The sequence below is a fragment of the Vanellus vanellus genome, assembly GCF_965231255.1.
Source record: "Vanellus vanellus genome assembly, chromosome: 2".
Classification (NCBI taxonomy): domain Eukaryota; kingdom Metazoa; phylum Chordata; class Aves; order Charadriiformes; family Charadriidae; genus Vanellus; species Vanellus vanellus.
The window spans coordinates 104,074,993-104,101,626 of NC_138906.1; the positions used below are offsets into that span (position 1 = coordinate 104,074,993).

The 26,634-nt window shown below is 43.2% G+C and overlaps 1 protein-coding gene across 2 annotated transcripts in view; it reads right to left on the minus strand.

Annotated features, from left to right (window-relative positions):
* Window positions 1-621: 621 nt before the first annotated feature.
* The window catches only part of GLIPR2 (GLI pathogenesis related 2), a 28,896-nt gene continuing 2,883 nt past the window's right edge, over window positions 622-26,634 (minus strand). The window contains exons 2-5 of one of the 2 annotated variants that reach the window (XM_082479309.1): window positions 14,493-14,601; window positions 10,922-11,025; window positions 3,275-3,352; window positions 622-2,222 (exon numbers count right to left, since the gene is read on the minus strand). In XM_082479309.1, coding sequence (XP_082335435.1) covers window positions 2,062-2,222; window positions 3,275-3,352; window positions 10,922-11,025; window positions 14,493-14,601 — 452 coding nt within the window. In that variant the 3' untranslated portion in view covers window positions 622-2,061. Of the gene's footprint in view, window positions 2,223-3,274; window positions 3,353-4,398; window positions 4,602-10,921; window positions 11,026-14,492; window positions 14,602-26,634 lie in introns of those variants that run through there. The other variant, XM_082479310.1, reaches the window with a different exon arrangement.

Genomic DNA, 26,634 nt, shown 5'->3' on the forward strand with positions numbered 1-26,634 from the left:
TAGGATATATGCAGTTTTACGCCAACCATTCAAGGAATTATAAGGCCAATAGTGGCAACGTCATTAGGGAAAACCAGAATATTTTAATATTGTTAATTTATTTAATATCAGCTTGCACCTTTATGTCAGTTGCAGCGAGACTTCTTTTTTTTTTTTTTTTTTTTTGAGAAAGCCCTGGTTTCATTCTCAGGGGTGATAATGCGCTGCACATAAAACATGAGCCTATTTGGGGTTGCAACATTTGCCAGCTGTGGGTTGAAGAGGGGAAGGCCCCAAGACTGCAGTTACTGAAACACACACGCCTGAGTGGGAGTCGAGTGGGTATTCTTTACTCAGAACACGTCAACCGAGAGAGGGAGCAGCAGAAATGAAATGCGATAGAAAGCAGGAGCATAAGAGAGAAAGCGGTACGCCTCTTCAGCTTCGGCTTCATGCGTTAGCTCAGGCTGTGTATAAAGGGATGATGTACGATCTGCTGCAAGATTTATCATTTCTTAGAAGGCCTCTTCCTTCTTTCCTGGACTAGAATATCGCAAAAGTAATAATGTCATATGTTAACGTCCTGGAAATAAAATTTGAAGGTTATTCAACAAAGACTCGGGTAACAGCAAAGGCTTGAGTAATTCATATTCAAAAATATTTAATTTTCAGATGTTCGTTATATGTGTTAAATTCTCGGTTACAGCAAAAATATTGTAACATACGGCATCACAGTGACATATAATCAAGCCATAACAGTGCAGTTTATTACAACTGTGTAAACAAAAAGAAGTATTTCTGTAATGGCACTCGTCGTGAACCAAATTCTGGCATACAGAATCTCAGCAGAAGTCAAAAGAAACATTTATAAAGAAAAGAAAACTCCAAACTGAAGCACAGTATGTGAACTTGGCCCAATGCACATTTCATAAGAGAAAAAAGTGTCCTCAGAATTCTTGCTTGCTTGCTTTTAAGGAGATTCAATCTGAATTTTTTCAAGGCATCAACCCAGCATGTGAAATATTTTTGCTATTATTGAATGATATGAACAAAGAGTAAACGTCTCTTAATTATGACCATGTGCATAGCTCCAACTGTGACATAATTAAAGGAGACAAGAGATGATTTGGGAATGTTACTGTCTGTATAGCATGACACCCACAGAAGATATTCTTTAGGAACTAAAAAAAAGTTATTGAGAAATAAAATCCAACATGCTCCATCAAAGACACTTTTTTTGTGCGTAAATATCTAAGAGAAAAAGTACTATCTTACTTTCCGGTAACAGAAGCAAACTATTTGATTATAAGACAATGTACATCCTGTAAACTCTAAGATGGGGTTCAAACTCGAAGTACGCTCATCTCAAATAGTTTTTAAATATTAGCACCTAAAATGTAACGCTGGGATTGAAACAATTTTAGTAGCTTTCACAACATGCATTAGTTATGGCTTGCTTGACGGATACAATTTTGCGAGCAACGTTTTAGTGTTCCGCGAGATCCTCTTAATAAAAGCACATAGGCCTGAATGCCACTACGTTTTACACGTGTACCGGTCACACGGGAAGTTTTGCATATGTTCCACCTGCAGAGAGCGGGCCCCACAGTAGCAGGAGGTATAGAGAGAGCAAAGAAGTTACGGTTATTAAAAACTGCTGGAAAACGGGGAGTACGTGATATAATCACAAGCTGGTACCTTCAGTTTACAGAAAGCTATAAATTCGCTTGTCTAAAAAAAAGACATCCAACATGTGCTTACTCACATGCTGACACAGAGTTCATGCAAACTATTAAAAAAAGAAAAAAACCTTGTAAATGTTACCCTTCAGAAATGCCGCGTATACTTCATCCTCAAATAAACTGAGGCCCCCTCAGAAACAACAGGGCCCTAACGTGCGGGTCGACTCAAGCTACATGTAACCGCTTCCTCTATAATGAGAAGGGAGCAGCAGTATCGAACAGGAAATTTCAGTGAATCGTACTTCATTTCAAACACTGTTCAGTCCAAATCCAGGTTCACTTGTCATTAAGCAATAAGACTACCTTTATTAAAAAAAAAAAAAAAAAAAAAAAAAAGAAGTTATTTTCTTGGAGGAAGGACATTTTCTTCATAATAGCCTGGATTTACTACATTTCCCGCTGGATCATATCTAGCCACCACAAAGGTAGAGCCATCACTAGCAGATGCTTTTCCGACTCCCATCTTTTTTGTGTTCTTCCAAACCATTGCTGTGAAGTGACCTGAAGAAAGAGAGATAAACATATGCATTCATTTTAGGTACTAAACCCATAACATTCCCTTTCACACGTGAGGGGCTGAGGGGTGGGAGGCAAAGAAAGAGCAATACAAAACTGTTTCTTTCTCTACAGGAGAACAAACTAAGGATATAAAAAGAAAACTACATCTATTGTTTTGTCTCGAAAAAGCCTGATCTGATTTAGTTCCACACTACTGTTCCCATTTCCATGCCCTATACCCAAATAAGAATACCAAGGAAGAGAGTCATGAAGAAGTAGTTTGATGCACATCCAATATAAAATTTGACAAAGACATCACCATCTTTACTCCCTGCAGGCTGAACAGCAGTTCGGAGAGTGACTATTATTCATTTGCTTTGACCACCTCATACTCCCCCGTGTGTCTGCATGTGCAACTGTTCAAAATAACACCGGTTTTGTGGCTGCTTCTGCCCAGCTGTTACAGCCACCCCTGCTCTGTGCCACTCTGGCAGTTGTTCCCTCTACGCATAGACGAGCCCCATGGGAGAAAATAATGATTTTCTTCATCCAAAACAAGCTCAGGCATCTCTCTTGCTCGAGCATTACTCAAGGAACAATGTTCTTACATTCATTCAACCCCAGATTGTCAATATGCAGTCAACGGCCTGTGGCTGAAGTTATCTCCGTGATAAGAGTCATATAGCTCGCTAGAGGGCACATGTTAACGTAAACAACAACATTTAGTAAGACACCTATATGATTCCAATTTAGTATTTTCTACAAATTAATTTCTCTTAAAAATAAATTGCCTTTCCAAAACTTTGCAATCGGAGGAAAAATACATTAAAAAAACTCCACAAATTTTGCTTACTTCCTCATTTCTCAGTTTCCTTTTACCCTTTTGTCAGTTTCTAACATAAAAAATTGGGGAAATTCTAATATTTTTTCCCACTATTTTTTTTCCTAAAATTTAAAAGTAGTTTTTTGAAAAATACCAAAAGAAGTTGTTGGCTAGCCGATTTCTTAAAATAAAAGCTGTGTTGATGAAGTAACAGTGCCCAGTCTGAGCTTACCTGTCCCGGAAGAAAATCCTGGGTTTTGAAAGCTGTAATTTTTTATTTCACTGTACCATCTGTCAGCCACGTCCTTTCCTGAAAGACAAAAGAAATCTGCTGTGCAGTCATGACATAAACACAGAAGCGTAGCTGGCTTATAGCCTGGCCAGCAAGATCTTCTGTTAATACCTGGCAAGAACTTCTAGAAACACGGAGAAACAGTCTTTTTACTGAAAAAAGGTCTTGAAATGTAGGTTGCATGGTAATACATGTAACTTACCAAGTATTTATTGTTTTGCAATAGCTGTTGCTACTCAGTCACTAATTAGTCCGATGCTTTTTGGTAAGCATTTCATGCCACCATTGACTTGAGTTCTACTCGACACAAACACAGTCCATCAGTTCCTCCACTGGAGCGCCAGGGACTGCGTGGCCGGCACAGCCTGGCTCAAAGCCCGGGCAGGCGACCCACCAAACAGCTGTAGAAGCAGGTAGAGTTCATCCCCTTCAGGGAAGACGTCTGCAACAGGGTGGTCACGGTCGCCTGGTAGGACAGAGCTGATGAAGAGTGCTACACTATCATCAACAGATCAGGAAACAGGACCATCTACCAATTCCCACCTGCGGTTAAAACTTTACAACGTTGAAGTCAGAAAAGACTTCCGGACAAGAGAGGTCTGTGTGGCACAGCACTTGGATTGAGATGGGGCAGAAATCCCTTTAGTCCTCAAAGAAATCGTCTGGCAATTTAACACATTGAGTTTACATTTTTTTCTGCCCACAACCTTCTGCAACTTTCAGTCTGGAAGGTAGTAAAGACACATCTCCCGCAACTTGGATGAGTGCTCCTGTCATTGGGCTTCTACATACAGCTTTCACCAGCTCCTGCCCCTTGGAAAGTGTTTGAAAAAACTTCAGTGAGTCTTGACAGATTTTCTGAGCAAAGGGGCACAGGGACCTTTTCTACAGGGAGGCCTCCCACCTGTGGATCCAGGTGTACCAAGATATCCCCTTACAGCTCCAAGCAAACCAAAGGAAAATGAGACTTCTGAAATCCGCTAGTTTTCCATATTCTCATCAGCACTTGATACTTCCAATTCGTGAGTGCATTTATTTTTCGTTGTTCTTACTTAGCATTTGAGCCACTGTGGATGTCCACTTTGAGGCGCTCTAACTCAGTCAGATACCTCAAATATGCACGTATAGGAGCTGCCGCTGTGTGGAAGTCCCTGTGTCCAGCGCTGGCTCATCTCATCAAAGGCTTTCACTGACCACAGCTGTATAAGGACGCTGACTGTGGCCAGTGATGCAGCACTGTATGCCTGCGGGTCTCCAAGGTTGATGTCTGCCAAAGAAATAATGCTTCTTTGTTTTCTGTTGAACAGTTAAGGAACCTGACAGAAAGGAGGAGATTCTGATGATTGGCAATGGATGCAGCGGAACGGGCAGCACAGAGGGCAGGAGCTCAGACCAGAACTCGCAGATGCTATGTACTCAAAAGTCAAATGTTACTTCTTTTCCATTACTGGTCGTTAGGAAATTCTTGTGTCAAACACTGTGGGGGGAGAAGGGGGCAGGTTTTTCCCTGAGCTACATCAATAATGAAATTTCTGCTTAACATTCCAGGAAGCATAACGCAAGGCCAGTTGATTTCATAGCAAGCTGCCAATGGTGTTAAGCCTACCGCCACGAAGAACGCTGGTCCCTGGTGGACTGTTGGCTGCAGCTCAGCAATGACTCATGTTTTGCTATTTCGCTGCAAAAAGCCTTAAACTTGCACTGTTCTAGGAGTCAGACCCTGCGTTAACTTCTTTAAACTTCAGCTGCTTACGAGGGCAGCCTGCTAAAGGGATGGCGTCGTTCGCCTGGCAAGCTGGCTGTCAGAGCTGTCACTGAAAAGAAAATATTGAATGAAATGCCATCTCCTGAGAGGTCTGTGAACTCAAAGTACTACGAACTTACCTATGGCACACTGCTTGTTAGGAAGGGTGCTCTCTTAGCAAAGGCACTTTACGTTTTCCACGTAAAAAGGTAGCAAAACCTCTCTTGCTTCCCAAAGTAAATGTTTCAGGAACAACACTAGGTTCCTTCTTTCCCCGCTCTCCCTGTGCCAAACAACAAACCCTGTAGACCTGTTTTATGGCTCAAGTCTGTAACACAAATAAATATTTGTTCATTTGTTATTCACACTAAAGCTAAAATGAAGACTGAAAGAAGTGCAAAGAGCAATCTTTATACAATACAAGGGGATAAGAAAAAGCACATAGTAAAAAAAAAAAAAACAACCAACAAACCAAAACCGAAACAAGCAAATCATCCTGTCCCACCTTAGACTTCAAAGCTATGAAGGATTTAGATGTGTTTGTGGCAAGTTGGGTGGAACAGAAGAAGTACAGAATGTGACTGCAGACACATCAGACTTTATGAAGCACATGTATTTTATGTGTCCAAGTGCTTAAGTGACTACACTATGTAAGTAGCATTTTTACAGATGCTGGACTGCACTCCTGCTGCTACCAGGACTTCATTCCCTCTGTTAACACAGCAGTGTGATTAAGCATAGAGAGTTGCTCAAGAGAAAGTCATCCCCACTCTGCCTGCTGTAGCTCTAAGAAGTGTACCTAGGCTCCACGTGACAAGAACTTAAAACCTCCATAATGGAAATATTGCAGAACACACGGAAGTTTTAACGAACACAGTATCTCTTCATAATTTTTCTTTTCAATTTAAGGAATACCATCATGTGAAAATTTGGTAACTCTTTAATTCAAGGGAAATGGCAACGGCATCGGGTAATACCGCAATCCTATACATGAAAGACAACGAGCATAGTTAGGGGGCTGACCTCTTCTCCCTGGTGACAAGTGATAGGATGAGAGGAAGTGGGTTCAAGTTATGTCAGGGGAGGTTTAGATTGGATATTAGGAAACATTTTTTCACTGAAACATTGGAAACTTTGGAATAGGCTGCCCAGGAGGGAGGTGGCGGATTCACCATTCCTGGAGGTGTTTAAAAAAAGTGTAGATGTGGTACTTGGGGACATGGTTTAGAAGTGGTTTTGCCAGGGCAGGTTAATGGTTGGACTTGATGATCTTAAAGGTCCCTTCCAACCTCAGCAATTCTATGATTCTATGATTCTAGGTAACACAACCTATGATGGGTTAATTCCCAGCCTTTGTGGATGAAAGCTTACAAGTTATTGCAGCCGGGCAGTGAAAGCCTAGAAGCTGATAGCTATGCTCCACTTTTCATGTGCAGGATCAGGTTATCATCACATGGCATTGCTGTCACCCTCTGTGAATTAAAAGAGTCATTGCATCACAGGCTGTGAGAAATTAAAGACTGACTTATTCCCGGCAAAAGAGAAGATGACCAAAGGACTAGGCAACTTTTGACAGTCTCTGTCTTGAAATCATGTTAAAGAAGTGTCCTGGAAGTGAAGGCAATGAATTGTATCTGTCATATACCACAGGAGGTGTGTGTGTGGGGGTCCTACGTGGAAGTTATTACCACATGAGAAGACAAGTAGGTACCTGGTGATTAAACATGCTCCCTTTCCTCTGAAATACTTTTCTTCTGATTCTTTACCCCATGGGGAGCAGTAAAAAATGCGGTGGTGGGACATAAACCAAACTAGTGTTGAAAGTGACAGCCGATACCCAGGGGACTAAGCGAAAACTCTGTTTTGAGCCCACCGACCCCCACACTTCCCGGGCCAGAGAAAACAACCCAAGAGAGAACAGCAGAGGGGTCAGCAGAGCACTGAGCCCACCTGCTTTAGCAGCAACTTGCATCCTCAGACTTGCTGGTTCAGAGAACTGACCCCAGTATTTCCATTTCAAATTATGACAGAAGAAGTGATGCAGTTATATTTGGCAGCCATTTCCCTGGCGTTCGAATGTTTCATTGAAAACAACTCCCACTCCAAAAAGCTCCCCCAAAACAGGGGATGTTTATTGTTCAAAATGCATTTCAATCAGAAGAAAAGAACACAGAAACGAAATCTCACTCCCACCCCTCTTTCCCGATTGTAGCAGAAACAATAGAAGATTACTTCTATCAAAAAACATACAGACCAGTCCTACAGTCAGCGCTGCAGCTTCTTTTCTGTTGCTCCCCCTGCAGAACCAATTAGTAGATCACTATTTTTAAAAAAAAATACCCTTCCTGTTTGCTTTGCTGTAAACCACATCCACAGTTTCAACACTTTCTCTATGGAAACATAGTTTGACTCCACCCTTCTCCTAGCGATAACCGACTGATGACCCGCTTGGTTAGACTTACTGCATGTCCATTTCGGAACAGGCTGAATCTTGCTCTAATGAGCTTCATCAGCACCGTGACTCTCTGGACGTATCTACATTGTGCAAAAACTTGGTAAAACAATCCTTGAATTAGTACGCAAGTATAGTTCTGCCCAAGACTAGGTCCAGAACCAGCGTAGTGATTTTACTTTATTTACCCAAGCTAAAAGCTTGTAATGTGGCTGCACTGACTGTGCCTCCGGCTGCCTCATAGGGTCACAAGACTGACCGTACAAGGTCAGTCCATACATAGGAGTAACGGTCCTGGTGTAAAGTTCTTCTGCTGATACCACTCTCTGAAGAAGAGAGAGATAAAAAGGGGCCGTCGCATGTTAACAGGTGTCAGTACTCTTGCCTGGCCATGCCCGGCATCTCATCAGTTGTCCCCTTGTCTCATTAAATTTCATTTCTAATTATTCTCCTGGGTGAGGAGTTCTGTTCTGTGTAAATGCACGAGTGCCAAGGGTTGCAGGGACCTGGGTGCCTGCGGTGCCAGCAATGGGACCACATTTCACTTCTCTGAGCCCAGCCTTACTCTTTCTCCTGATACCAGAGAATCATTAAATCTTCAAGTAACCCCACTGAGTAAATATTGCTAAATTTTACTAAAAACATTCTAATAAAATCACACAGGACAGATTTCTGTGCGACGATGGGCAGCACCATGGCGATCTACTTAAAAATTAGGTACCTCAAATCTCAGAATTTTTCTAGCTTTTGCTATCACAACTTTCCTTCCACCAGTCTAAGGGCAAATAAGGTAGATTTAAACCCGCCTCATACATAAAGTATCTACCTAGATCGCAGTCATACTAATGGTTTTAGGAAGTAATCCTCTACTTCTAGCGTCCTTTGTGCAAGTCCTAATTTTATTATACTTTATTTTATACAACAGTCCTGTATAAGCCTGGTGTTAGACAGCAAGAGATACATCAAGGCAGGCTCTCAGTCAGAGCGTGCTCCTCCAGGACTTTGGCAGAAGGTGTCTGAGCCGCTCTGCCCGCTAGTCCCGATCCGTAGGCAGACCCAGTTTCCTCCCAGAACAGATTGTGGTGACAACATACAGTGAGTTTCTCTTAGGAACCCTCTAGAGTTCACAAGCCGCAGCGATTTTACAGGCAACAGGGCACATTCTTCACGACCCCACCGGCCGTCCCAACCAGAATTTAGTCATCCAGTGCTTGTGCTTGCCTTCAGCCTTCCGCCACGTGAGAAATGAGACGAGGCATCCTGAGAAGCCTGACATACTGCAGCTGCCAAGGCAGCCTGCGGTCTCTCGCATTAGTGGCAGATGACAGCTCACTTATTTGAACACAGACAAAGAGAAATCTGCCACGGAGCAGAGAAGTCTGCCACAGAGCAGTTCCTGCAGGACTGGCGGGAGGAAACAGCTGTCAACTATTTCTTGGATTACAGGGATAAACATATTTCCAGCGACAGCTTTAGGCTATGTAACTCTAAAATCCTGAATACAATTCAAGGTATTCTTGTACCAGGAGAGGGGGCAAACCAGAAGGCTCTTATAGTTGAACTCTTAAATCTTCTCTGAAACAAGAAATACATCTCCTGGCCTTATTAGGGAACTCAGTAAGAGCCAAAATAAACAGCAGCATCACTTTTTTAGAGAGAATACAGAGTATGCTGGAGGTTTATTGAGTTTTGCTTTATCTGGGAAAGAAACCGTAAGACACTGCCTGCCTTTGTTAAGCCCTTGAATGGATGCCTTAATACAAATTTCAGCCTCATTGAGCAGGGTACAAATTAACTATCCGAAGGGAACTATATGAGAAAAGGAGGAAGAATGAACCGGCTCCACAGAGATGAAGACTAAGGCCAGACGAGAGAATAACTGTCTTTGAAGAACTAGTTTTCTCATTCTGGTACTTAAAATGATCCTGCTACATAGGAAATGTAGAAGAGTTTCACAGAACAAAAGGGGATGTAGCTTAATTTTCTCAGCAAGACATTCAATCCTGTGGATAAAAAAAATAGCAACAAAATTGCTCAAATCTGGCAAGTTATGTATAGAAACAGTGCATTGAAGACAACAAACGACATCCAGAAAAAGACAGGCATTGTGTAATTTATGGACGGATTTGTATGTTTTGTTTCCAGCTCTCTAAATGGGAATTCTGTGACTTTAACCTCAGGAGAAGGAGCACAGCCGATTAACACAAACAAGAAAGAAGAAGTAAGCTCAGGCAGTGAGTCACAGCCGCTATGCAAACTTTGCCGTACATCTGTGTTTTCCCATGCTGCTCTGAACCCTTGCCTCAGACTCTCGCAATGGACAGAATGCCAAATATGAGTAGATCAAATTGTATTTTCCCACCCGGGGCTTCTTTTTCAACATGAAAAAGTACCCACTGGGGACCAGAGTTGGCACTTGCAGAGGAACCGAGCAGTGTCCCTGGGTCTAAAACGCACTGCCTAAAATTTCCAGCTCCTTCAAACCGGGCCTCCAGCCTGCAGAAATGAGCTTCGGTTTCCCTGAGGCTGTGCTGGAAATTCCAGGGGTAGACGGGAATAAAGAAAGCAAGTGGTGACTTTTAATACACCCCACCTGCTGTCTCAGCAGGCTGAGGCATGAGCTCTGCCTGCTGGAGGAGGCAGGAGGGAAGAGCCTGCTGAAGATCGCGCCGACTGAGGGCTCACCGCAGGCGGTCAGCCTGGCCAAAACTCAGCTCCTCGGGCATCCAAACCAAAGGCTGCCAGTTACGTGTTACTTTTATGACCAGAAAATACACGGAGCGTTTTTCTCTTCAAAAATGAAGGCACGGAAAAGGGCTCCAAGCCTGTTTGCTGTCAGAGCAGGAGACTAGATGTCTAACGTGTTAGCCTCTGTCACTTTTGTGTCGTCGTCCCCCCCCCCGATTTTGCCCCCACAAACAGGAACTGCTGTGTAGCATTCACTGGCCGTTTTTTTCCACCTTCCTCACCATAGCTGGCCTGTGATCAGCCCTCTTTTTGGCTGAGACAAACTAAGGATAAAGGTGAAGTATGGGGCATTGATGGCTTCCTTCTCTCCACCTGTGGGTATACAAGTAGCATTCAAGACAGCTCCACAGCTGGGACGTAAGGAGCAGCCCAGCTGCCAAGTCCTACCTCCAAAGGGACATAGCATGCTACCACAGTCCCTTACCCTCTCCATGCCTACAAGTGCTCCTTGCTCTCAGTACACATAGGTGATTGCAAACCACCATCCTGTCCCCACGGAGCCTGGGCTGGGCTGGGCTGGGGTGGATGCATTTCTGAAGCAAAGGCAACGCCGGTACTCTCGCAACCAGACGCTCCAAGCCCAAAGCACACGAGATAAGCCATTTATTCAGGGTCTGTGAGACAACAAGAGAAGACAGCTTACCTGGTTGGTCATAGGATGCCCATGCTAGGTTTTCTCCACATTTTCCATTAGCAGACTCGGAGCTGTGTTTGAGGACCCTCGTGGTAGCCAGTTCTTCTGCATACCTAGCAAAGGAATCCACACACTGCGTCACGGACCACAGCCACAGTGAGCAGAGAGGAAGGAAAGCAGGAGGAAAAGGAGGAGATGCAAGCAAGGAATTTTGCTGGAAGATGACAGTTTAAGCCAAGTTACTCAGCTGCAAAGTCCTGAAGTCAGGGATGCTTTAAGCTTACGTGGATCTAGGAGTTAGGCAATGGGAAGGCCTAGAGGCCATTTTCCTTGTCTTTCATAAGCACGTGTCACTGCTAAGAAGGACCTAGAAGAAATCAAAAGGCAGATCTTGCCCCACCATGTTCTGGTGTTTCCAGCACCTGGAAATCCACCGGCCATCCTTAGCTGCAGCTGCTGGGGGGAAAGGGAAGTACCTGCAGCAATTGCTACAGGTGTCACCTCCTGACATTTCTAGGCCCTTCATGGCAGTAACTTAAATGTTCTTAATGAGATGGAAAAAAAAGACCAAAATGAGGATTCAGTCAAAGCAAGTGTAAAAAAACCCTCCACTTACAAATGAAAAAAAGTCAAATGCAAAACAAGAGCAATGTGCCAGACAACAGTATGGAGGAGAAGGGGACCACTCAGAAAATCTGAGGCTACAACTGTGTATACCAACATAGGGATAAGCAGCACTGTTTCTATAGAAATTGACATGTGTGACAGTGTGGGATGTATTTTATTGTCTTACAACTATAGGGTTAAGAAGAACATCATGTGTAAAACAATTATTCTCTTTATTCAACATTGGAAAAGCTTCAGTACAGAGACAGTGGAATTGAAAAGACCTTTTGTTATTTCTCATAGCACAAGAAATAGGAGGCAAAGCACAGAATCATCAGGTTGTAGACTTAAAAGTCAAGTAAGACAAAGCACTTTTTCCACACTGTGCAGCAGAAGTCATCGCCACAGGACGATGCAGACATGAAAGCGCATTTGGGTTTGAAAAAGAGCTAGACAAAATTACAGTGCGTGGAATCTTCATGGCTTATTAAACAACAGCAACCAACAAAATGAGGATACAACCTACTGCTTAGGAAAACCATATTTTCCAGGAGAAATCTGTAATTTCTGGGAGAAAATAATGGGGGAAGGATCCCCGCATTTGTTTCATCCTGCCACTCCTTCCCTAATCATGAATTACTGGCATCTGCCAGAGACAGGAAATTTGTCCACTGGAGCATTTTGGCCCAAGCTAGTACTTCAGTCATCAGGTTCTCATTTCCTTCTGTCCTAATCCTTCCACCAAAACAACAACAAAAAAGTATTTAGCTACTTCCACTAATTTAGAAATAATGAAAACTTGTCAGTTGTCAGCCTGCTAGATCCTGAGCTAGAGGATCTCTTCATGCCCTTTATCACTACAATCCTGTAATTTTTCTCTTCAAGGATTCCCACATCCCAAGCAAGAGGCAAGACTGGAACAAAGTACACATTGCACGTGGACAAAGTTTGCACGCCAAGGATTTGAGACAAAGGGTGATTAATTCGCTCTAGCTCAGGCAATTGAAAGCATGAGATTTGTATCTGAGATCATCACCCTATGCTTCATTACAGTCAGAGATAAACAGACACCTGCTGAGGGTGACTCATCTCATGCTAAAGCAGAGATCCAATAGTCAGTTCATCTAACCTGTCGCAATTATTGGAGCTGAAAATAGTAGGAAACAGACCATTTTCAACACAGATAGAGAAGGACAGAAAAGCACCCAGAGATACACCAAATATATACGAAAAAAAAATATCAGATACACCTAAAGAAAAGGTGAAGTTCTTTGAATTTAAGATTATGTAAAATCTGTCTTGACAAATATGAGATTTCTTATATTTCATGTCTTTTATCCAGATCAAACCATTTCTGCTTCTTGCTATCAACCAGTCTTACCAGTCTCTGAACACGTGTCTTAATTCTTAAAATTAAGTTACAGACCACAACCAAACAAAGGTTTCCTATTGTTGCTCATCACAGTGGGGCAAGTCAGCTGAGACCAGAGAAGACTGTACGGAATTCCAGAAGGATCTAAAAATAGCCAGCAAGGGCAATAGCACACTTAGAGATAAATGTGGAACAATGCATATTTCACAGAATAATCTGAACTATTCATACAAGTTGACTTGTTCAAACCAACTGTAACACTTTGGAGATACAAGTGTCATTGACAAGTCAATGAAATTTCTTCCTCGTTGTGAGGCACCATGTAAAGCAGAAACAAAACAACCCTTTGAAGAACAGAAGGAAAACCCCAGCAGATTACAAAGGTATGTGGATGAATCACTGGCATTCCATCTCTTAGAAATACTGTATCCAGTTATCATTGTGCCTCAAGAAGAAAAAAAAAAAAACGTGAAAAAATTAAGACAGAATCAGCTTTTGCTTGCTGCCACGTCCACATGCCACGCACATGGTGTGTTGCACAGCACAACACCTGGCGCAGATCTCTGGTCTAGAGTGCAGGAGCTGGTGCATCTGTGTGACAGCACAGCACCATGCTGGGACAGTAAATCAGGTTCTGGAAAAGGCTACAGCCTCTCTGGCTCCTAGCCAGCCAGCGTGGAGAAGTCTGCGCAGTTATGGTAGAAAGCGTAACAGGAGATGAGATCTCATGTCTGCAGGGATAAAACTGGCCACTATTTAGCTATTATGGAAAGACATTTATTTTCTGAATAGTTTAATCTGCATTTACTCCTTCAGGTATCTCTTTTGTACTGTGAGGATCAGCCTGAAAAATTGAAGATTTTCAAATCTACTTTGAAAAAGGTTTCTGTAAAGGGAAAGAAATAATCTGGTTGTCATGTCTACAGCAAAGAGGACAAGCAGCAATGAGCTCAAATTTCTGTAAGGAAGACTTTAATCACACAGCAGGAAGATGGATCCACTGTACATTTGACTGACAAGAAGTTGTGAAGTCTTCAGCACTGGAGAAGAGGGAAGATGTGTCCCTCCTGACAGACTAGAGAACAACGTATACCAATTTTGCTTTTGGGGCAGGGAGACAGACAATTTGATCTGAAATTACGTCCCTCTGATTCCATTGATCTTAGACCAGTCATCACTTCCTATTATGAAAAAGGTTATTTTCTCCACTGTTTCAGCAGCAGTTGCTATTCTCCTGCAGATGGCAATCCATCATCTGACAGAGGTGGTGGTGAAGCATGTTTTAGGCAACCACCCTCTGCAGAGAAGACACACCAGTGCAGACAGATGCAGCCCACATCTGGAAAAGGGTGCAAGAAACATTTATACAATTGTGACCACGGAAGTGCCCATGTCACCAGCTGGTGCTATGTGATGGAGAAAGAAGGGACAAAAAGAGTTGGGTAGGGAGACAAAAAGAGTGGAGTCCCTCACTTTCCACCCAGTAAGTCTTCATTGAATATCAACACGTCAAAAGGCAAATATTTTTGAAGTATGCACAGTCAAACCTAATAGATAAAAGTGTCACAAATCTCATGAGAGAAAAGAAAGGACTGAACTCACTGTTGAGCTCCTCTGTTTAACTTCTTGCAGAGTTTTAGTGGGGGCACTCCGTGTTTCTTCCTGTAGTCATTGTGTGCTTTCAAGACTTCTTCAGCAAATTGTTTGGAAGCTGAAATCACAACAAAAAAATTGGAAAAGTCTGTCAAAAACAGACACCAGTGAAGACAGAAAAAGCATACCCTGTAGCTGAGTTGCTGGTGCAGGCTGGACTGAAGACTGAAGCGTACAACCCTCATTACCTGGGAGCAGGATGGAATGAACCGTTAATGCCCTCCATCCAGGAACTAACTGTAAGACACACTCCCAGTGGATGGTACAGACTCACTAAAGGTTGAAGAAAAATGGGAACCTTATTCCTCTCCTGAATAGCAAGGTAATTAAAGGTTAGTTTGACTGACTTTCATTTTAAGATATCAGTGCACTGCATCACCATTGAAAAGTCTCAGAGTAAGTGACAAATAGGTCCTTTGAGGTGATGCACTAAAAATGCAAATTATTCTTACTGTATGCAAGAATTTTCTGTATTAGTCAAGACACCACCTAAAGAAAACAAAGATACTGAAATGTTTAGAACTATGAAGTACTTTGAAACACACACCATTCTTTTTATTCATTATATAGTACAAATTCATAGAAATCTCAAAATGAACCTTTATTCACCTCAAGACAAGTAATTGTTCGCAAACAGCAAGTAGTAAGGAAAGAAATGGCTGCTGGGAATGTTTTTTTTTTTTTTATCCTGTGCAAAGTGTATTTGGCAAATATTTGAATTCCAAATGTACTGCAAAGCTTTAAAAGAGCTCATGTTTGTACCCTGGTAAACTTGGGACTTTCAGCAGCGCAAGGCAGAGGACAAGCAACAAGTCACAGTGCATTTCACTTTGATGGCAATTTCATGTTAGCTCCTTTTATGACTTTGCTGATTTTTCGCAAGATTCAGAGGAAAAAGAAAATTCCCTGTCATTAGTCACCCTGTGGAATTTGCTGCTTTAAGAGAAATTTGGAACCTGAAACAGGGTATTGGGACAATTAGAGAGATATGGATAGCATCTTCAAAACAGAAAGACAGTTTTCACTTTCTCTGTCTTGCTGAAGCTTCTGAACAGGCCAAGACATCTTTGAGTATTTACTCCGCTTTTACTGTGACACAGGTTTCTGCATTTATTAATGATTCATCAGCTTCATTTCTGAATATCCTAATTAGCACGACTACCATCATTTTCCTTGTAAGACACTTTTGAAACCCAAATAGACCTCATGACTAGAAAGAGTTTCCTGTTATTAACCTCAGATTTCTCAACTTCCTCTCACTACTTGATCCTGACAACTATAATCAATCATTCTCTCCTTTATTAGTGTGTACACTATTCTGCTGTTTGTAATGATGCATTTTCCCACAGTAGAGCTGTCAGTTTCATAGAATCATAGAATCATAGAATTGCCTAGGTTGGAAGAGACCCTTGGGATCATCGAGTCCAACCATCTACTCTACTCTACAAAGTTCTCCCCTACACCATATCACCCAACACCACACCTAAACATCTCTTAAACACATCCAGGGATGGTGACTCAACCACCTCCCTGGGCAGTCTATTCCAATGTCCGACCACCCTTTCTGTGAAAAATTCTTTCCTAATGTTCAGTCTAAACCCACCCTGTTGGAGCTTGAAGCCATTTCCTCTTGTTCTGTCATTAATTACCTGTGAGAAGAGACCAGCACCAACCTCTCTACAGTGTCCTTTCAAATAGTTGTAGAGAGTGATGAGGTCTCCTCTCAGCCTCCTCCTCCTCCAACTAAACAGTCCCAGCTCCTTCAACCGCTCTTCATATTTGTTTGCTAGGCCCTTCACCAGCTTCGTTGCCCTCCTCTGCACTCGCTCCAGCACCTCAATATCTCCCTTGTATTGAGGTGCCCAAAACTGGACACAATACTCAAGGTGTGGCCTCACCAGTGCTGAGTACAGGGGCACAATCACCTCCCTACTTCTGCTGGCCACGCTATTTCTAATACAAGCCAGGATGCCGTTGGCTTTCTTGGCCACCTGGGCACACTGCCGGCTCATATTCAGCCACTTGTCAATTAGAACCCCCAGGTCTCTTTCTGCCAGGCAGCTTTCCAGCCACACCTCCCTAAGCCTGTAGCGCTGCATGGGGTTGTTGTGGCCCAAGCGCAGGACCTGGCACTTGCCCTTGTTGAAACTCATACCATTGATGTTGGCCCAATGATCCAATCTATCTAAGTCTCTCTGTAGAGCTTCCCTATCCTCCTGGGAATCAACACTCCTGCTTAACTTAGTGTCGTCTGCAAACTTGCTGATGATACACCCTATGTCCTTATCGAGATCATCAATAAAGATGTTGAACAGAAATGGTCCCAACACTGAGCCCTGAGGCACACCACTTGTGACCGGCTGCCAGCTGGATCTAAATCCATTGAGCACCACTCTTTGGGACCTTCCAGTCAGCCAGTGCTTGATCCAGCAGATCGTATGCTCATGCAGGCCATGCGAAGCCAGTTTTTCCACGAGAATTGTATGGGGGACAGTATCGAATGCTTTTTGAAAGTCCAGATGTCCAGTTTGCACATACTGCTCTCGTAACTTTTTCCTACGGTGATTACCCAACCCATGCTCATACTTTAAGCTGTTCTCAGCCTTCTCTCCAGTTTCCCCAACAGCTTTAGGATAATACGGCAGCCTAAGGTAATCTCAGTATCTAATGCATACAGAAAGCTGTTACTGTTTCATGCAGTACCTTAAACCTTTTGAACACAGTCTGCAGTTGGGTTGATCTTTTCCAGGCCAAAGCGTCACTGTGGACAGATATCTAATATATTCTCCATCAATGTGCATTCAGGATAGATTTTTTTGGTATAAAATTGTTGGCATGACACAGCTAAGAATTCAGCAACAGGAACCCTGTCGAGTGAGATGAGATCTGCCCACCACTTTCCTCCTCTTAGGTTTTCCTTCGATTTTGTGTGTCACAAGTTACATATCATCAAACAAAATGGGCACCTCCACTCTGGTATTTAAGCACCCACTCACCCTAACAAACCTGTTTGCTAACAAACCTGTCCCATCACTCTTAGTAGCTTTGCTCAGAGCTCACTGATTCTATCGGGCCAGAGTCCTAAACCTCTCATCTGCTGCATCATGCGAGGTCATGACCTATTTCTAAGGCATGCCTCATAAGTTACTGAGGAAAGCAAGGCTACAGCCAGTTCACTTAACTTCGCTGATGCAGGGATCCATGCTTCCAGCAGGGAAGTTTTAAGAAAGTCTGCAAATCAAAGAAGATGAAATACAGGGCTTTGGAAGTTGCACCACATACTCCAGGCTGCATTTTTCTGCACAAGACCATCTTAAAGCTTGTGGCTGTTATCACCTAGACTTAATATCTCATCCACTCAGCATTAAATAGTAGATAAACAACCTCACCTGCAAGTGTGAGGGTTTCTATTCAAATTATTTACTCTCAATGACAATAACAAATTCAAATTCTAAAAAAAAAAATGAAGTCGACTGTCAGTCCATCCATTAACAGAAGTATTGCACCATCCAGTTCTGTACTAACGTTCTGACTTAAAAAGACCAACAAGAGATGGACAAAACTGAGTTTCTTCTAGCCACGGCAGGCACTGTTGTGCTGTCCCTAGAGAACCTCCATCCTCCCCTTCCCTCAAAGGTGGCTGCTATAGAAACACTTATCTACCGTGACTCAAGCTCATGTGTTAACCGCCCCCCCTCTTCTCCCATGCATGCTGATATAAGGAGAGGGACGCCCAACTGCCAAATCTATTTCAGATTTGTTTTGGAAGACATGTTAAGTTTTTTCCATTTTACCAATGTTCCATACGCTGAGAAGCCAGCCATTAAAAGTGAGAGTTAACGGGAGTTTTCAGGCTCCCACCCAAATGGGAACAGCTTCCCAAACAGCTTTGAGACGTACTTTTTTCCCTTCGTGTAGCCTGCTTAAACTGCTAGAAAAAAATATTTCCTACTGCCAGGAAGTTAGTTTTGGTCATGAATCATTACACAGCTTAATAAGTAAAACAATTAAAGGTAATAGATATCATTATTTGCTTCTCATTATTCAATTATTTACCTCTATTTCAGATTCTTCTGGAACATTGGCTAAGATAATGACTGCACATGACAATGAATTTCCAGGCTATAATGTGGTACAGAGCACACCTTACAGTTGTTATGTTTTTAGACTTTCAGTTTCATTGATCAGCTTCGTGTGACTGTGGAAAAGTGAGCAGAGGTATCTAGGTTGCTTTCTCCCATCAGATTTTTTTCCTGAGTATTCTATTTCTCCATTCTCTTAGTGTCTCTAACCAGTGCCAATCTATTCAGTCTTTCTCAAGTGAAGAACTCTTCATGAGGAGGAACTTCTTTACTTTGAGGGTGGCAGAGCACTGGAATAGGCTGCCCAGAGAAGTTGTGGAGTCTCCCACACATTCAAAACCCGCCTGGATGCCTTCCTGTGCAACTTGCTGTAGGTGACCCTGCTCTGGCAGGGGGGTTGGACCAGATGATCTCCAGAGGTCCCTTCCAACCCTGACCAATCTGTGATTCATGCCTGAATCCCTCCTGCCTCTTCTTTGAACCCTGTCTTCTCCTGCTCTGTTCTTCCCTTAGTTTGGACATCAAAACAGAAGCAAGTTATCTGAACATGCCTTCCAAAATACTCGCTGCTCTGCATCATCTTTGCAGCCGTCAACCGGACCTACTCCACTGGTCTTGCAGAGCTGCAAGATGATGTGCAGAAAGAGTAACGGTAAAATATTCCACAAAAAAACAAACATGAAACCTCTCCACCCAGTATCTACACAACAGAAATGCAGTGGGCAGCCCTTACGTCAGCACTCAGGACACGTTATATCACACATATACATCTGACTAGCAAAAAAGACATACTTTTTTTTATTATTAAGTATCCGCCCCAGTGATTCAAGAAAGAGCACAGTATCCATTTCTAGAAGAATCATTGTCTTCTCAGTGTTCTCTGTCCTATTGTTTATGGACAAATCTTCGCTGGCAATTTTGTACTTTCCATACACACTAAGTATTTCTATTTAGCCTTCAGATAATTAACATATAATGCAATCAACAAGAAATAGACCCCATGTAGAATCCTACACAGAAGCGTACCATAACATTTGTCTCAATCCCTCTTTGAACCATGACAAAGGCCTCAACTCCTCACCCAAAGTGTGCGCTACAGGTAAGTGCAGATAGTGACCGCACCTTTCAGTTCTGCCCCCAAATAAATAATTAGAAATGTGCTCATAAAATGGGAGTGCAACATATCTGAAGAAGGCTACAAAATACACTCCAAAGGACCCACCCTTTTGGAAAGAGGTAAACACAAAAAGCTGATACCAACAGCCTTGGCAATGTGACTGATTACCCAGGACACTGCATGTTCCTGCCACATTCTTTCCTGCCCAGAACAGAGAGAGGAACATTAGATACCCAGGCAGAAAGAAGCCAAGCGCCAGAATACATGGAGAGGGCACAAATGCAAAGTGGACAGAAAACACGTAAAAAGGTAACTGGGTACCTGTTTAAACACTGAGTAAAGCTCTGCTTTAATACTGAAATCCCTTCAGTCTCCCTTGACTCTGCAGAATTGCTTTACCCTACTCTGATAGCAGCAGTGGGGTGTGGAACGAGAACACAGCAAATACAACTGTTAATACACCCAACAGCTTTGTGAAAAAATTCATTGAAGGCGTCAGGGAACTGCAAAGTAATTATATCAAGAAGACCTTTACTTGAAGATACTTCTATTTCGACAAACTTCTCAAGTATATTAACAGATTGGATACAAACAAAATTGTTGAGTAAAAGACATCCCAGCTTCTAATGACCACATTTTCATCTAGACCTTTCTAAGAGACCTGGCATACCTATTACTATTTTTTTTTAAATTATTTTAGTAATAATCTTTATCCTCTCATGAAACATAATACCCTGGAAACTAGCCTTAGCTGAATCTTTCACACTGAGAATAATGTTCCTTCAATGGAGAAGTGATGGGTATTTAACTGATATGAGAAATGTTGAGGGCAGTTATGCCTCTACTGCATTTTGACTCTGTACTTTGAAGACATGTATACTCCAGGATGGGCTTATACTAGGTGACCTCTGCAGTGCCACAAGGAGTGAATATTCCATGTTTCTTTCACCATGTATTTGACAGTAACATCTTCGAAGACTGGCCATTAATGCTATTCCTAAATACGTCATTTGCGAGCATGGATCTGACACTCCAATTCATGAATCACTTCCAGCCGTAAAAACTGACTTCCTTCAGTGCTAAACTCCCCTGTACTCTTTAACAAAACTAGCTGATTGCTTGGAAACAGAAAAGAAACAAAATCACGTATACATCCTGGAGGGAAAGGAAGATAAAATGATACTATATTCAGAAAGCCTTATATCCTGTGTGGGGTTTCTTTGCCTTCTTTTGCAACTTTGAACCAAGAATTCAATAAAGGGGCAACATCTCCATCCCATACAATAGGCATTTGTGGGACATATCATAATCACTGGTAGACTATTCCTCTCCCAACCTAAAAGTTAGAAGAGAAAGTATTGCTTAAAGGCATGAAAGGAATTGGGGGTTATAATTAGACACGAGTTCGAATGGGAGTAGTTTCCTGGAACTTTCTTGTGGTTATCAGGCTGCTCAAAATAGCTTTCCCTTCAGCTCAGGAGATCCTTCTTCAGGGAGGAGATTCTGTATTCAGTTTTGCCTGAAATTTTCTTACACACCTGCTTATGGCTGGGGTGAGCTTCAGGACAACACTGAGATGTTTGAGGTAATTGAATCCGATGGACAAACTTCCCACTCATTTTATTATCTGGGTTTCCTCTGCAGCAAACTGGCGACTTAATAACCTTGCATTACCTGTGCCATGTGACGTAACACGCTGTTTTCCCCCTACCCCATTTCAGGCACATTGCCTGAGAATATGAAGCCGCCGGTGTAATAATGTTTCGATGACATTAGTCATGTCACTATTTGATTGCAAATCCTATTCTTGCTGTAATAGACAGTGTTGATTACTTCCTCACTTAAGGCCTTTTATAAACTGCTAGGCAATTTGACTGCCCTGATTAAAAAGGAACACCTGGTAAACGGGAAACTGCATGGCTCTGAGAGGCAGCAGAGCCTTCTGTGACAGAAGCATTTAAAAAAAAAAAAAAAGCAATGCTAATCAGCAGTCTTGAGCACTGACAGAACCAAGATCTCACTTTCACTGAGGGCAGCGGTGGAGGGAGAAGTCCTTTGCTTGCAGCCCCTCTCTCCTCCAAACAATCAGACCAACAAGCCTGTCAACAAGTAGTCACTGTCACGGAGTGCTCACCTTGCATAAGGTTGGAACTGACTGCTGATTGTATCTAGAGAAGATAATGTTGGCTTTGCAGGAGAGACAATCAAAAGTATTACTTTTATTACTATTCTGCCATGGAGGACAGCTAAATATAGTAATCATACCACACACCCACACAGACAACCCTGGCAGACAGCTAATGGGTAAGCTGTTAACCCTTTTAAAAAGGCTAAGGAGACCCTCTCATTAGTAAGGCCTTGAATTCTTAAATCTAATTGCCACACAATTCCTAGGGTACATACATACACTTCAAAATGCAAAGCCCCACGCAACCCCCGTGCGGTAGAACTGACCACACTATGCAGGAGAAAGTGAATCAATGTTCTCCATTTCTTCTCTTCCTCCCACCCCAACATCATATCTGCTTAGAGTTTCTAATTACAGTAACTTATGAAGATAATAAGGTGAAATTGTATTCACTAATGAGTAACAGCAGAAATCGGAACTTCCCAACCATCAAATCTGAGCTTCAGCTATTAGGTTGTGATTCTACCTTTAACAATGTTTGCAAGACAGCAGCACGATACTACACTCTTCAGCAAGTAACAACTCTTCTAAGCCCTCTGTTAGTCATTTGCATGTCTAACTTGAGTAAATTTTGCTGGTCACTTATTCATATTTTGGATGCTGCACATTCTTGTGCTCTGTGGATGGGCAGCAATACAGAGAACCTTGTTGGTACCCAGTGCCAAGTTCATTTTACAAAGCACTGTTAGCTGTGTGGTGCCAACCAGTGTCTTCGCAAAGTGAAGAATTTTGCAAAGAAGAACTGAAGAAAGGTAGAAGAACTATCCCACTTCTCCTGGGATATGCTCTGCTGTTTTATGTATATACCTCTACCATTTACGATCCACCATTGCTTGGGGTAGTTATACCTGAACTAGCTTTCATCTCATTGGCTCCAACACCCTCCCACCTTGCTTTTCTGCCAAGGCCATCCAAGCTCGCTGGGGCAATGCTCAAAGTATGTTTAGTTATGCACCTCCCTGAGGCATGGAAATACAGCCATGCACATTTCTTCTGATCACGGATGTGTAAACTCACCTATTCAGTAGCCCAGACCAGGCAGGAGACACAAGAAGCTTTCTTTACCCATGTTTACTATCAATTACATCATCTCGTTCTCATCCTTCTGCGCAACAGGCTAAACCCCCGTTCTCATAATTCAAAATCTTGAAAAACGGGGTCTTTATTTCATAGAATCATAGAATGGCTTGGGTTGAAGGGACCTTTAAAGGTCACCCAGTCCAACCTCCCTGCAATGAGCAGGGACATCTTCAACTAAATCAGAGCCCCATCCAACCTGACCTTGAATGTTTCCAGTGATGGGGCATCTACAACCTCTCTGGGCAACCCGGTGCAGTGTTTCACCACCCTCATCCTAAAAAATTTCTTCCCTATATCCAGTCTGAATATAATATATTCAAAGGATCAAATAGGCATATTGCCCCTACGCGACCCCCTGGAAAGTAAAATTCCACCTAAATCCCCAAATCATTAAACCTCTTGATTTCAATGTTCCTTCTGCAGCTCCTGTTGCTTACACACTGGCCCAGTGCTTGGGAGCCAAAGAAAAAAAGAGACTGGAGTATGTGCAAGGAATGTACCTGCATGCCCACACCCAGGGACTGCAGTTCCTTTGCATTTCTCCAGAAAGCCAGTGGCACACCTACAACATTGTGTCGTGAACATCTCCTGTGACCTGCCATGGGGACACTTCAGGGGAATATACTCCTCATGGTCCAAGTCCTCATACAGTGGAGCTGTAGAAGCTATAGAAGAACTATCAAAGTTTGAACATCAGGAAACACTTTTTCATTATTAGGGCGACAGAGCACTGGCACAGGTTGCCCAGAGACGTTGTGGAGTCTCCATCCTTGGAGATATTCAGAAGCCATCTGGACACAGTCCTGGGCAACCAGCTCTAGGTGGCCCTGCCTAAGCAGGGGTGTTGGACCGGATGATGTCCAGAGGTTCCTTCCCAACTTGACCATTCTGTGATTCTAAGCTGAGAGGTCTGTTTCAGTAACAGATCTTCATGAGGGAAAATTCAATACCAGGTTATACCCTACCACAGTTCACACCAAATCACTTTTTGAGGATCATTTATTAAGTGCCCAACACATGCCAATGGCCCACAGAATTTATGTGTGACAAACACACACATAGGGTATAATTAAGCACGTAGTCAATACATTCTTAACATCTGCCTATCACAAACTATCATCAGAGCCGTTTCATGGAAAACAGTCCCCTTGCCCCCTCTATTTACATTTACAACAGGGCACGGAGACTTCACCAACACATGCGACCACATTTCAGCTTTGTGACACACAGGTGTGTATGTGGGGACAGCCCTCACAATCTGTGTTAGAAGATGGCTCCCAAACACTGCACCTACAATGGTGGCATAGCAAAGCTTGGGAAGGACAGTTAACTTACCATTTCATGCAGCGCTGCAACGATCACGCTTAAAGCTGAGACCAGGCATGATTTCTGTTCAAAGCAGAGATTCACTCTAGTAAGTCAGTTCAGTCAACATTAAATGATATTAAGTAATGTTTGTGGTGGCCTTAAACAGGCCCATATCATCTTCTTCCACAACAGCCCAGACAACTACCGTCTCCTCATACTTGCTTGCACGGTAGCCACTTTTGGACCAGAGCTGTTGGCCACCTGCCTGGCCTCACCTCGCTCCCCTCTGCAGGGCCACCCAGCCCACCTCTGGCAGAGCTGCTGTTCAGATCTTCAAAGACTGGCCAGAACTTGCTTACATCTGCCTGTAAAAACATAACCTAGATATGCTCCAGCTAATCTTTCAGAGAACAACACATCCCCTACCAAAACAGCGATCTGAAATAGCCTTCTGGTCTGTTGAGATATGTAATGTAAACAACAGAGCAGCTAGAATCAAGAGACTCATTTTCTCATACTTTTTGTTCTTGCACATAGAGCAGCAAATTCAAATCTAGACAAGACAAATACTGACAACTGCACTGATAGAAAACTAAGGGTTCGAATGTTTTCACTGAATTCCAGTAATAAAAGCTTTTTTCCTGCCTATTCTTTTTTTTTGGCAAAGATTTCTTGGAAGATTTAGAACGGAGAGCTGATGGGTTTTGATGTTTAGCTCTATGGCATGGGAAACCTTGGTAGGCATCTTGATTACTGAAGACCATCACATTCCGTCTTGTTCTTTGTGAGCCCTTCATATTTGTTTTGGTATTTATCTGCCTTGAGCATGAGGAGCTAAGGCTACTAATCTCACAGCCAACAGGAGTAACCACTGTTGGCGTGGGATGGCTGCAGCATTCTCCTCCTCTCCCTCGCCAAAACCCTCATGGTTCAAAAGACAGGTAAAAATTGGGCCTGGAATACTCTTTGCCAAAGCCTGATGATATCCTGGCAGATTTTCTCTATTTGCCATGTATTGAACTTGAACTAAGTAATCAGTGTTCTACACACAAAAACTGGAGAAATGTGGGGTTTTTAATTGAATTAACTTGATGTTTGAAAGGCCCTTTTCCCACCACGCCTCCAGTTCAGTCCTGGTGTAAGGAGAAGCAGCCAATAACTTGTATTAATGGTTAGTTCTGCAAATTCCCCGCTGTTACCAAACACGAATGCTCGGTTGCTCGCAGTTTAGACTCATTAATTTCCCCTCTCCCCACCAGTCCTGTAAAACCAGACAGCACGAAATGAATTGTCATTTTGGCAGCTTGCGAGTATCACATTTCTCAGAAAGGAAACGGGTCACTTCTCGAGTATGCTTGTACTTCTGTTACGACCTGCTACGGCTGTCTCCTACCAAGATCCTGCACTTCAGATCAGCTGAAGACGTAACTTGCTCCGCAGAAAACACAACAGTGCTTTTTACTGTGCTCCAAAGGTGCATCTTAAGAGTTAAAACCAGCACACGCTTCTAAGAAAGATTAAAAACAGCACGGAAAACTGCACCAAGTTTGGTTTCTGTCTCTTTTCTTTTTGTCAAAGCCCTTTCTCGACCTTTATTTTTGTACTGACTCAACAAGCAGCGCAGTGGGTAACTCCCAGCTCTTTCTCTGGAATCCCACCCACGTTTGCAGAAGGGGGAAAAAAGAAAAGGAAAAGAAAACACAACACTGTAAAAAGATAGCCAATATTTACTGAGCCTGTCCTTGCCTTTGCCTGATAGCATCTGTACCCGCTAGCCAGAAGTTGCAGGGCGATTCCCCTGCCATCACCCCCGCCTGGTTTTTAGGGAGTGAGCGGGGCGAGCCCCTTTCCCCCGCCAGGCAGGGCTGGAGGGAAAGCGGAAGAAATGAGACTTCTAGCAGCCTTTTTCCGCCGCCGTCCCAGCCTTTTCAGAGACGCCCACCCCGCAGCAGAAACCCCCCAGCGCTCCGGAGCGGAGGAGTGGAGCTGGCAGCCAGCTGCTTCCCCCAGCATCGCCCGCAGCTGCCGGGGAGGATATCCCCTCTGGGACGAGGGCTGCCCGCAGCTGCAGGGGGTCAGAGCCCAGCCGAAACACCGCTGGCTGAGCAACAGGGCACCAAGGAGCAGCCAGCTCACCCTCGCCTCATTTCCTGCAGAAAATACTCACCCCAGTCTTTTTTGGTTCGGGCTCTGCGGGGAGGGGAGCCTGTACCGCCCGCTCATCCAACTGCTGTCCAAAAACAAGTCCAGGGAGAGGGCAGAGGGGGTCCCCGTGTTTGACTTAAGTATTTGCAGGTGTTACGGCCATGGGAGGCG